At 40.1% G+C, this 12,487-nt stretch overlaps 1 protein-coding gene across 6 annotated transcripts in view; it reads left to right on the top strand.

Moving 5' to 3' along the window:
* The first annotated feature begins 1,039 nt into the window (after positions 1 to 1,039).
* gria3a (glutamate receptor, ionotropic, AMPA 3a) overlaps positions 1,040 to 12,487 on the top strand; it is a 91,124-nt gene continuing 79,676 nt past the window's right edge. For 2 of the 6 annotated variants that reach the window (XR_007438612.1, XM_049476827.1), the window contains exons 1-2: positions 1,042 to 1,487; positions 6,161 to 6,319. Coding sequence is in view for 5 of the 6 variants with exons in the window: in XM_049476827.1 (XP_049332784.1) it covers positions 1,400 to 1,487; positions 6,161 to 6,319 (247 nt within the window). In the remaining variant the exon portion in view is untranslated. Of the gene's footprint in view, positions 1,488 to 6,160; positions 6,320 to 12,487 lie in introns of all 6 variants that reach the window. The other 4 variants (XM_015602055.3, XM_007235841.4, XM_007235838.3 and 1 more) reach the window with 4 other exon arrangements.

Here is a 12,487-nt window from a genome sequence, read left to right as displayed (position 1 = left end):
ATCAGTGAGGCTAACCGGCAAAAATGGCTTCAATCTGCTAAGGGGCATGGAAATTTGACTCAGTAACTTAGAGCAATGAAGGAAGGTCATGTTTCTGATGAGTCCAGTTTTAACTGTTACAGAGTGATGGGTGTATCAAGGTAAGAAGAGTGGTGGCTGAAGTGATGCACACTTCATGCCTAGTGTCAACTAGAAGCCTGTGAGGACAGTGGTATGATCTGGGGTTGCTGCAGTTGGTCAGGGGTAGGTTTAGCAAGGTCAGCAGACTACCTGAATATACTGAACGGCCAGGTTATTCCATCAATGGAATATTCAATATTCCAAGTTGACAATACCAGAACTCATCGGGCTAATAGTTCAGGGAGCATGGGATCATCATTTTCACGCATGAATTGGCCTCCACAGAGTCCAGACCTTAACTTCATTGAGAATCTTTTTGGGATGTGCTGGAGCAGACTTACCACAGTGCTCCAAATCTCCCATTATTAATACATTAAGATCTTGGGGGGAAATGAATGCAACTCGGAACAGAAATAAATGTTGTGATGTTGCAGAAGCTTGTGAAAATGATGCCACAGCGAATGCGTGCCATAAACAAAGCTAAAGTGTGTGACCATTTTTTTTTATATCATCATTACATTCACACACATAAAGTTCCTTTTTGGTGCGGTATTTTTTGTCAGTGAGTATGAGAGGATAGAAATCACAGAAAAAAGAATCACAGACAGATTAATAATGCCATGACATTCAGGATGTTCAGGATGGTGAGTGTCTGTTAACTTTAACCAGACTGTTTAAATTAAGATGAAATGCAAAAATAATGTGATTCAAATGTGCACAAATGTAGTCGTTAGTCCTGGCGCAAACGAGACATTTCTTCACAGTCAGCGCACATGTATGGGGGGATGCTCGAGGCTCGGGCTGATGTGTGTGTGTGTGATTTTTTTCTTTCTCTCAGAAATCTCACCAGTTCACTCAGAGCCCCCCCTGCAAACCCCCCGAGTGAGTGCGTGTAAGTGTGTGTATGTGTACGTGTGTATCGGCCGCGTCCACACGAGGGGAGCTCGCGTGCTGCTCCTCTGCGCTCACGCGGACGGAGCGCGGCTGCGCGGGTTTTCTGCAGTGGCGCGGGGTTGTGGGCGCGCGCGCGCGCGCTGCTGGAGTTCCACGTCACATCAGGTCGATCAGCGCTGAGGGCGCGCGCCGCTCTGTCCGGCTCTCGCGCTCGTTGCCTGTGTGTGTGTGTGAGAGTGAGTGAGTGAGCGTGTGAGTGTCTGCTGCCTCGCGCTCCCGTCCCCCCGGTGCGGCGCGGCTGAGGCGCGCGCTCCCCGCTCTCTCTGCATGCGGCGCACGAGGCGAACAACCGGAGATCATTAAAACCGCCATCAAAACACCCGCCATGGGGTCCCGCGCGCTCGCGCCGCTGCTGCTCCTGCCGTGGCTCGCGAGCCAATCGCGAGGCGGGTTCCCGAACCAGATCAATATAGGTGAGCGGATTTTTAAAAATTGTTTATTTATTTATTATGAGGCTCATGTATTAATTTATTAAAAGGTTCCGCGCGCCTGTGATGCCAGTCTCGCGATGCTGATTTTTTTTCCCGCCGGAAAGTTTCCCCTCAGAAGGTTAATTAATAAGCCTCTAGTCTAATGCTGTGATGAACACTGGATTTACTCTTCAAAAACCTGCTGCACTCGTCTTTCTCTATTTATCTTTTTACTCTTTCTGTCCCACTTTCTTCTTTCTTTTTTATCTTCCTCCCTGCTGTGAGAATGAACATGCACTGAATGTTAAACTGCTTAGCGTTTTCCCACTGATCACACACACTGTTTCACTTCTCTTTTTTCACTTCATTCCTCTCTTCTCACTGCTTCACTCCTCTTTCTTCTCACTGCTTCACTCCTCTCTCTTCTTACTGCTTCATTCCTCTCTCTTCTCACTGCTTCACTCCTCTTTCTTCTCACTGCTTCACTTCTTTCTTCTCACTGCTTCACTCCTCTTTCTTCACTTCATTCTTCTCTTCTCACTGCTTCACTCCTCTGTCTTCTCACTGCTTCACTCCTCTCTCTTCTCACTGCTTCACTCCTCTGTCTTCTCACTGCTTCACTCCTCTCTCTTCTCACTGCTTCACGTCTCTCTCTTCTCACCTCTTCACTTCTCTCTCTTTTCACTGCTTCACTAAGATCTCTTCTCATTGCTTCACTTCTCTCTCTTCTCACTGCTTCACTCCTCTCTCTTCTCACTGCTTCATTCCTCTCTTCTCACTGCTTCACGTCTCTCTCTTCTCACCTCTTCACTTCTCTCTCTTTTCACTGCTTCACTAATATCTCTTCTCATTGCTTCACTTCTCTCTCTTCTCACTGCTTCATTCCTCTCTCTTCTCACTGCTTCACTTCTCTCTCTTCTCACTGCTTCACTCCTCTCTTCTCACTGCTTCACTCCTCTTTCTTCACACTTCTTCACTCCTCTCTCTTTTCTGCTTCAGTCCTCTCCCTTCTCACTGCTTCACTCCTCCGTCTTCTCATAGCTTCACTCCTCTCTCTTCTCACTGCTTCATTCCTCTCTCTTCTCACTGCTTCACTCCTCCGTCTTCTCACAGCTTCACTCCTCTCTCTTCTCACTGCTTCATTCCTCTCTCTTCTCACTGCTTCATTCCTCTCTCTTCTCACTCCTTCACTTCTCTCTCTTCTCACTGCTTCACTCCTCTCTCTTCTCACTGCTTCACTCCTCTTTCTTCACACTTCTTCACTCCTCCCTCTTTTCTGCTTCAGTCCTCTCTCTTCTCACTGCTTCACTCCTCCGTCTTCTCACAGCTTCACTCCTCTCTCTTCTCACTGCTTCATTCCTCTCTCTTCTCACTGCTTCATTCCTCTCTCTTCTCACTGCTTCACTCCTCTCTCTTCACACCTCTTCACTCCACTCTCTTTTCTGCTTCAGTCCTCTCTTCTCACTGCTTAAGTCTATCTTTTCTCACCGCTTCATCCCTCTCTCTTCTTACTGTTTTACTCCTCTATCTTCTCACTCCGCTTCACTCCTCTCTCTTCTCTCTTCAACTCTTCACTCCTCTCTCTTTACACTGCTTCACTCCTTTCTCTTCTCACTTCTTCACTCCTCTCTCCTCTCACTGCTTCATTGCTCTCTCCTCTCATTGCTTCATTATTCTCTTCAACTCTTCACTCCTCTCTCTTTTCTGCTTCATTCCTTTCTCTTCTTCACTCCCTTTCTCTTCTTACTTCTTCACTTTTCTCTCTCCTCACTGCTTCACTCCTCTCTCTCTTTTCATTGGTTCATTCCTCTCTCCTCTCACCACTTCACTCCTCTCTCTCTTTTCATTGGTTCATTCCTCTCTCTCCTCTCACCACTTCACTCCTCTCTCCTCTCACCACTTCACTCCTCTCTCCTCTCACCACTTCACTCCTCTCTCTTCTCACTGATTTATTTTTCTCGCTTTACGGCTTAATTTCTCTTTCTTCTGACTGCCTCACTCCTCTCTCTTCTCACTGCTTCATTCTTATCTCTTTTTGGTACATCACTTCTCTCTTTGCTGCTTCACTCCTCTCACTCCTTCATTCCTCTCTCTCTTCACTGCTTCACTCCTCTTTCTCCACACTGCTTCATTCCTCTCGCTTTACTGCTACCCTCCTCTCTCTTCTCACTGCTTCACTCCCCTCTCTCCTCACTCCTTCATTCCTCTTTCTCTTCACCGCTTCACTCCTCTCTCCTCTCACTGCTTAATTCCTCTCTCTTCAACGCTTCACTTCTCTCTCTTCTCAGTGCTTTATTTCTCTCTTCACTGCTTCACTCCTCTCTCTCTTCACTGCTTTATTCCTCTCTCTGTATTCACTGCTTCACTTCTCCCTCTTCCTTGCTTTCCTCTTTTCTTTTCTCAGTGCTTCATTTCTCTCTCTTCATAATGCTTTATTCTCCTTTGTTCTCACTGCTTCATTCCTTTCTCTTCAACGCTTCACTACTCTCTTCACTGCTTCACTCCTCTCTCTCCTCCCTGTTCACTCCTCTTTTCACTGCTTCACTCCTCTCTTAACTGCTTTTGTTCATTTGTTTTTCTTTCTTTTTTATTTATTACGTTGTTTCTTTCTTTCTTTCTTTCTTTCTTTCTTTCTTTCTTGTCTCTTTTTTCTTTCCCTCTATGCTCTTTTCTCTTAATTTTCTTTTTCTTTCTGATTGTTTAATATTTGTCTGTTGTTCTTTTTTTCTTTGCTGTGCGTGTGCTGTGATCAGTGAGAGGTGGAGTGTGATTGTGAAGTGACTCTGACAGGACGTTTCTGTTAGCCTTGCTGATTAGTGGAACACTCAGAGCCGCTGACTCAAACAAAAGCACACTTGTTTTTTACATTATATTTAATTAATGTGGCTTTAATAGGACTAGCAGGCAGTTATGTCATCACTCCTGTGAGACAGGCAGGAATCTACTGGAGTTACACTATATGGACACAAGTATTGGGACACTTGCTCATCAAATCAAGGGAATTAAGAGTTTATCCTACTTTTTTGGGGATAAATGCACATCAGCATGTATGCGTGGTATAAAACTGATTTTAAGCACTTATATATGGGATGTTATACAGTTATACATGGGTTGTTTTTTGAATAAATGAACCAATCAGCTTACTGAATACACTGCAAGTGGAGAAGAGTCACTAATCAAATACTGTGATGCTGGTTGGAACCCCCCTAATGGGAGTTATTGTGGATGGTGGATTCCAGAGCATCAAAGCTGACATGATTCTTAATTCACATGGCAGCATTAAGCAGAGAAACTGCACAGCTTATGTGCTAATGATGAAGTGTCGCTTTTTTAAAAATGCACAGATGTGAACATCAGTGAGCCAGCAGATGAAAACAAAAAAGATGATGAGACATCTACAAAACTTCATATGGTATATTGTGAACTGGTTAATCACATCAGTTTGTACAGGCTTTTTTTGACACAATGGCAAGATTAGCATTAACGTAACTTTGCTCACTTTTCACACTACGTGGTTGGATCAGCTGTGAGCACATTACCTTGCAACAGCATGTTAAGGACCTGGAGAAGAAGATATGCTGTATGTAGTGCAGTACTGTAATGAAGACATTAATAAACTTTTATTTTAAAAAATCTGCCAGTTAAGTGTGTCTCATCATGCACATGCTAAAACTGTCTGTAACAGATTGTGCCTCATTTAGTAGTGTATCACAGGTACTGTATCACACAGCAACACACTGTATTACATGTTACATAACGTAACGTGGGTTATGTGTTACAGCAGTGAAACTTTTTAGACCATGTACCAACAATGACTTAACTAAAACGTCCAAGTATCACCTACTAGCCATTTCACAGGAACACATGTACAACACCCATGCTTATATATACAGCTTTGGAAAAAAAAATAGAGACCACTTAAAAATGATGAGTTTCTTTGATTTTACCAAATTTAAAAAAAAACTCTGGAATATAATTAAGAGAAAGATGGATGATCACAAGTTATCAAACCAAGATGAACTGCTTAGATTTTTGCACCAGGATTGGCATAAAGTTATCCAAAAGCAGTGCGTAAGACTGGTGGAGGAGAACATTCCAAGATGCATGAAAACTGTGACTAAAAACCAGAGTTATTCTACCAAATACAGATTTTTGAACTCCTAAAACTTATGATACTATGAATATGAACTTGTTTTCTTTGCATTATTTGAGGTCTGACAGCTTCTGAAAAGCATCTTTTTTGTTATTTCAGTCATTTCTCATTTTCTGCAGATAAATGCTCTAAATGATAATATCTTTATTTGAAATTTGGGAGGATTTGAGAAAAAATGTTTTGCGTAGTTTATAGTATAAACACATACCACTAAACACAAACAAAAGTAGAGAAAATTGCAATTGGAAACTTTATAGATTTCAGTCCTTATCATTTTAATATAAGCAGAACTTTTTCCTGAGGTCATCTTGTGTACCACCTTGGGATGCTTTGTGTACCACAAGTACAACCCGTACCACAGTTTGAGAACCACTGTGTTACAGTATGCATGTTGCAGTGTATGTTTCTTTGTATTGGTGTGTGTTACTGTGACACATACTGCAACACAAAAACACATGAACTCTTTATGTCATTTTTTCTTCTCTCCTGTTTATTTATTTCATTTTGCTCTGCTCTCTTACAGGTGGGCTGTTTATGCGCTCTGCAGTGCAGGAGCACAGTGCGTTCCGCTTTGCGGTTCAGCTCTACAACACCAATCAGAACGTAACAGAGAAACCGTTCCACCTCAACTACAACGTAGACAACCTGGAGTCCTCAAACAGCTTCTCCGTAACACACGCTTGTGAGTCTCACACAGGCACACACACACACACACACAGACTTGTACACAGACTACACAATAACATTGTCAAAAATTCTGTCATGGTATTTCCCATAAACTCAATATTGTAATACCACAATAGTCTTGAAAGCAGTGTATTTTGTATTTATTTAGGTATTTACTGTGATTGCAGTTTAAACGCAGTATTCTACACTTTTTTATACAAAATCAAGGTCTAGGTAAGTTACTGAAGCTAAAGGTCTGTAGACTGAATGTTTGAGGCTAAAGATCTGTAGACTGAATGTGTGAGGCTAAAGGTCTGTAGACTGAATGTTTGAGGCTAAAGGTCTGTAGACTGAATGTTTGAGGCTAAAAGTCTGTAGACTGAATGTGTGAGGCTAAACGTCTGTAGACTGAATGTGTTGTGCTAAAGGTCTGTAAACTGAATATGTGGCGCTAAAGGTCTGGTGACTGAATGTTTGAGGCAAAAAGTCTGTAGACTGAATGTGTGAGGCTAAAGGTCTGTAGACTGAATGTGTGAGGCTAAAGGTCTGAAGACGGAATATTTGAGGATAAAGATCTGTAGACTGAATGTGTGAGGCTAAAGATCTGTAGACTGAATGTGTGAGGCTAAAGGTCTGTAGACTGAATGTTTGAGGCTAAAGGTCTGTAGACTGAATGTGTGAGGCTAAAAGTCTGTAGACTGAATGTGTGAGGCTAAAGGTCTGTAGACAGAATGTTTGAGGCTAAAGATCTGTAGACTGAATGTGTGAAGCTAAAGGTCTGTAGACTGAATGTTTGAGGCTAAAGGTCTGTAGACTGAATGTGCTGCTCTAAAAGGTCTGTAGACTGAATGTATGGCTCTAAAAGTCTGTAGACTGAATGTGTGGTTCTAAAGGTCTGTGGACTAAATGTGCGGCTCTAAAGGTTTGTAGTTTGAATGTGCGGCTCTAAAGGTCTGTAGACTGAATGTGCGGCTCTAAAGGTCTGTAGACTGAATGTGCGGCTCTAAAGGTCTGTAGACTAAATGTTCGGCTCTAAAAGTCTGTAGACTGAATGCGTGGTTCTCTAAAGGTCTGTAGACTGAATGTGCGGCTCTAAAGGTCTGTAGACTGAATGTGTGGCTCTAAAGGTCTGTAGATTGAATGTGCAGCTCTAAAGGTCTGTAGATTGAATGTGCGGCTCTAAAGGTCTGTTAATTGAATGTTTGGCTCTAAAGGTCTGTAGACTGAATGTGCGGCTCTAAAGGTCTGTTAATTGAATGTGCGGCTCTAAAGGTCTGTAGACTGAATGTGCGGCTCTAAAGGTCTGTAGACTGAATGTGCGGCTCTAAAGGTCTGTAGACTAAATGTTCGTCTCTAAAAGTCTGTAGACTGAATGTGTGGTTCTAAAGGTCTGTAGACTGAATGTGCGGCTCTAAAGGTCTGTAGATTGAATGTGCGGCTCTAAAGGTCTGTAGACTGAATGTGTGGCTCTAAAGGTCTGTAGATTGAATGTGTGGTTCTAAAGGTCTGTAGATTGAATGTGCGGCTCTAAAGGTCTGTAGACTGAATGTGCGGCTCTAAAGGTCTGTAGACTGAATGTGCGGCTCTAAAGGTCTGTAGACTAAATGGTCGGCTCTAAAAGTCTGTAGACTGAATGTGTGGTTCTAAAGGTCTGTAGACTGAATGTGCGGCTCTAAAGGTCTGTAGATTGAATGTGCGGCTCTAAAGGTCTGTAGACTGAATGTGTGGCTCTAAAGGTCTGTAGATTGAATGTGCGGCTCTAAAGGTCTGTAGACTGAATGTGCGGCTATAAAGGTCTGTTAATTGAATGTTTGGCTCTAAAGGTCTGTAGACTGAACAGAAAGCTGGTGAATGGTGACTGATCTGTTTTTAAACTTTAGCCATGATTTTGCATGACACCTTATTAATGTAAATGTGACTTTAAACACAGTAAACACTAAATTTAAACTAAATTTAAGATCACAGTAGCTTGTTTTCTGTTTACAGACACTGATGTGTGATAGAGTGAAGGTTCACAATTTGTGCTTTCCTCACACTTCCTTCACCTCATCAATTCAGTGTATAATCCGAGATCTCTGAGGGTTAAAGACTGATAAAGACGAGATTTTAGAGCTGAAGAGCTGGAGCTTCAGGGACTGTGTGTGTATGTGTGTTTGATGGTGGTGGGGAATGACGGTTGCACACAAGCTCAGAACAGTGGAAGACTCAGTGCCCTGTAACCAGCGCTCTCTGTGTGTGTGTGTGTGTGTGTGTGTGTATGAGTGATTATAAAATGCCTGTTTACGGCTGCTGTCATTACCGCTCTGTGTCTATAACTGCCCTGACTGCTCAGCTGAGATTGTGTGGGTGGGTGTAAAAGGTCAGTGTCTTTGTCACTTCTAAAACCAGGTTATGGTTCTGGTTTAATCAGGAAATGTGTGTTTCTTTGCTTGTGTATCTGGATGTGTGTGTGTATGTCTGTTGTGGTTGCGCAAAATAAACAACACAAAAATTACAGTTATGCTGTTTTATACTGCAGTTATACAACAGCAAATCAGAAAAGGTTAAAAAAGAAAGTTCTTCAATTTTAGTTAAGTGTGGATAGTATAAACCCAAGACTTTTCAATTTATATGTTTACATACATCCATTTCTGCATTTTAGGAATGCAACACATGGCAAATAAAGTTGGGAACTATACATAAATTACTGATTTGTAATGTCATCCCTTCTTACAACTTTTAAAATATATTTTTGCACAGTGGATCCCTAACAATGAGGAGTTTTAAGTGTTATTTTGTTTCATTCTTCCTGCAAACATGCCTTAGCTCATTCAGACCTGAATTATGTTCCAGTGACAAATATAAGAATGTTGATTTCTGTCTGCAATTCACCCAAAATACAACTCTAATAGTCTAAAGAGGAATTAAAAAATAAATCCAATTTAATTTGCTTTTTATGTCTGTGTTTATTTTTTTTTATTTTATTTGATTGACCTTTGTACTTCACAAATCATCCATAAACAGTAACATTTACATAAAAGTGTTCTAAATCACATACAATTAGTAAAAATAGCTCTTACTTTGTTGGCTCCAGTACTGCCATGTCATAATGTCTAAGTTGCTGTTTTTTCTCAATTGCAGTGGGAGGGAGCTAAACTACTGTATTTTTTTCATTGACTTGATTAATATTCTATTCTGATGGACAATAGGCTTTAATTAGTGATACTTGCAACAAAACATAAAAAAGAAAACACATGTCTATTGTGATGGATGCAGGGTCTGAAAGGGTTAAGATGTGCAACAGTACAGGATTGTCATTGTCACGTTTTTAACATCAAAATTCTCCACATGTTCTCATTTGGGGAGAATCCATACCCTCTTATACTGCAGCCATGCCTTTGTAACATATGCAGCATGTGGTTTTGCATTGTCTTGTTGAAAATGCATTGATGTCCCTGAAAAAGGGGTCATATTACGACAGGCTCTGGCTTGTTTACTTGTTGCTGATAACAGTCTGGATGGTCCTTTCCTTTTTGTCTTTGGTCCGGAGAACACAATGTCCACTTTCTCCAGAAAATATCTGGAACACTGTAATACTCATTTGTCTGACCCCAATACACGTTTCCACAGTGTGATAGTACGTCCCAGATACCTCAGAGCCCAGCAAAAGCTTCTGGACATGTTTAATGTATGGCTTCTGTTTTGCGCAGTAAAATTTTATGTGGAACCTCATTATGAGCCCTAAATTGCCTCTATCCCAATATTCTTAGAATGTGCCTCAGATGCAGAATTGTTTGTGTATATGATGCTTTTTTAATTGCTGCTGTTTCTGTTTATTAGTTAATCATTCAAATAATTGGATCATTTGCACATTGCAGGTTTCTTTAACAGGTTTTCTTAGAGCACAAGACTTTGATTCCAGCAGCAAGTGGTGTTTAAATGTATTATATATATTGCACACAAACATTTTCTAATGTAATCTAAATGTTTTTATTATTTAAAATGAAGATGTACATGTTTCAAAGCAAAAATCTTAACAATACACTACGTAACGATAAACTACAATCTAGCAACTGAGCCATTAAACTGGATTCAGTGTTTGTCAGTGTCATATTCAAACTAAAGGTGTTATCTAGTTTTACCTAGATATTATGGTATATGGATGTTTATAGGAATGTTTAAGTGTGAGTTTGAATAGAAAGTGTTTTTAAATAAAATGAAATGGCGTTTGTACAGTTGCACAAAATGCTCACAATTGCTTTATATTTAAAGAGAAACTTGTTGCTCTGTTGCTCCCATTGTAATGTATCCTATTATTTCATGGATTTATTTATTGTGCTGTGAAAATACAATACAAGTCAAAAGTTTGGACACATTGTATTTGGCTTAACCAGTTTTAAAGGGTGAATTCATAAGTCAATGTTTGAAGTCTTTTTCAAATGTGTTTTTTGAAATTTAAACTTAAAAGTGAAATATTTACGTTATATAGTGAAATATTTACACTAACTGGAACAGACCATAATAAACTTAAGAAAAAAACAGTATTTGATTAAAAAACATGTATAACAACCTCGACAATATGTATGTACTTCCACATATATATTGTCTTAACATAAAAAAAACTTAATAATAATGTCTATTAAATTACACTTTTCATTTTGATGGGTCTCTGATATTTCTCTGTAATTAAAAAAATCGAGGACAATCTATTGACCATTTATAAACACACGACAAACCAGTAATATATGTGCTGTAATGTATATGTTTTGCATGTATATGTATGTCTTACACGATTAGTATGCAGTGTAGTGGGCAGTGTAGCAGCTGTGCTGTGTCTCTAAAACAGTCTATTGATTTTTACTCCTAACTATTTCCTACATCCAGTTTCCATGTCATACTGTGCATCTTTTAACATCAGTCTTTAAAATTTGCCAAAAGTAGTGACACTTACCCTAATTAAAAGTTAAAACATCTAATCAAATGTAAGTTTTCTCTTGTTCTAGTTTTCTAACAGCTTTCAAAACAAGTCAAATCTTAGTATGCAAACATATTATAAAACAAATATATGTTTAAGATCTCAAAAAAAAAACAGTACTCTAATTTTAGTTGACCTTAAAGATGATATTGTGCTTAATAGGTGGACTGTTTCATGTATGTTTTTCCGATTAATACGTACAGTATATCGTGCAGCTCTTGTGAGTGTGTGAGCAGAATACACACAGTCTGCTTCTGGCTGTGGCTGGTTTACCTCAGGGAAATACAGATGGGCACTCAGAGTGAGTAAACACACACACAAAAACACACACACACACACAAACAAACACACTTTCCAAACAGCAGTTCACAGATGAAAGTAAACTGAAGTTTGATGCATATTTAAAGTTTAATACACAAACCCATCACTGCTGAAACATCCCTCAATAAAGCCATCTAGCAGAGGGAGAGGGAGAGAGAGAGAGAGAGAGAGAGAGAGAGAGAGAGAGAGAGAGAGAAAGGAGGAGAGAAAGAGATGGGGAAACTAGAATGAGACAGAGAGAAAGAAAAAAACTAAATAGAATATTAATTGTGGTTATGTTGAGATGTGAAAAACACACTGATTACAACACACTTCTGAAGGTGATGTAGTCCAATTTACACAATTAATTCATTATAATCAAAATATTTGGTTAATGAATTGCTGTATTTGAGGGTGTGCACATTCAGTGCCTTCCATAATGTTTAGAAAAAAAGCCACAGTTTTCATTTATTAATTTATTAAAATCAGTTTTCATTGATTTATTATAACCAATCTTGGTAAAAGAACAGACTCTCCCCCGCTGGCCTGTACTCACATTGCGTTTAAACAATCCGTGCGTGAGCATGCTTACGTCATTACTCACTGCCCAGTGGGCTTGCTGGTGTTATGTTGAATTTAGCACCCCCTCGGAAGCGTGTCTTCCTGATAAAAGTGGAGATAATTAATTTTAACTTACTTAGAAATACGTGCAAAAGTTATGGTTATCTCAGTCATGGTTACATACATAGCTGGCAGTGGTGCTGAATTTGGCACAACACCGTCATTTTTACAGGATTGCATCACTGGCATCACTGGCATCATCTTCACACTACATGCATGCCGAGCCTCAGTCCAAGTGAACCGTGCCCTGGCCCACCTCTTTAAGCAGGTTTTGACTAATATATCAGGCTTACTATTTAAATTCTACTG

This window comes from Astyanax mexicanus, chromosome 1, assembly GCF_023375975.1.
Source record: "Astyanax mexicanus isolate ESR-SI-001 chromosome 1, AstMex3_surface, whole genome shotgun sequence".
Classification (NCBI taxonomy): domain Eukaryota; kingdom Metazoa; phylum Chordata; class Actinopteri; order Characiformes; family Acestrorhamphidae; genus Astyanax; species Astyanax mexicanus.
Note: the sequence above shows the minus strand (reverse complement) of the source record. Positions and strands in the feature narration are given on the sequence as shown.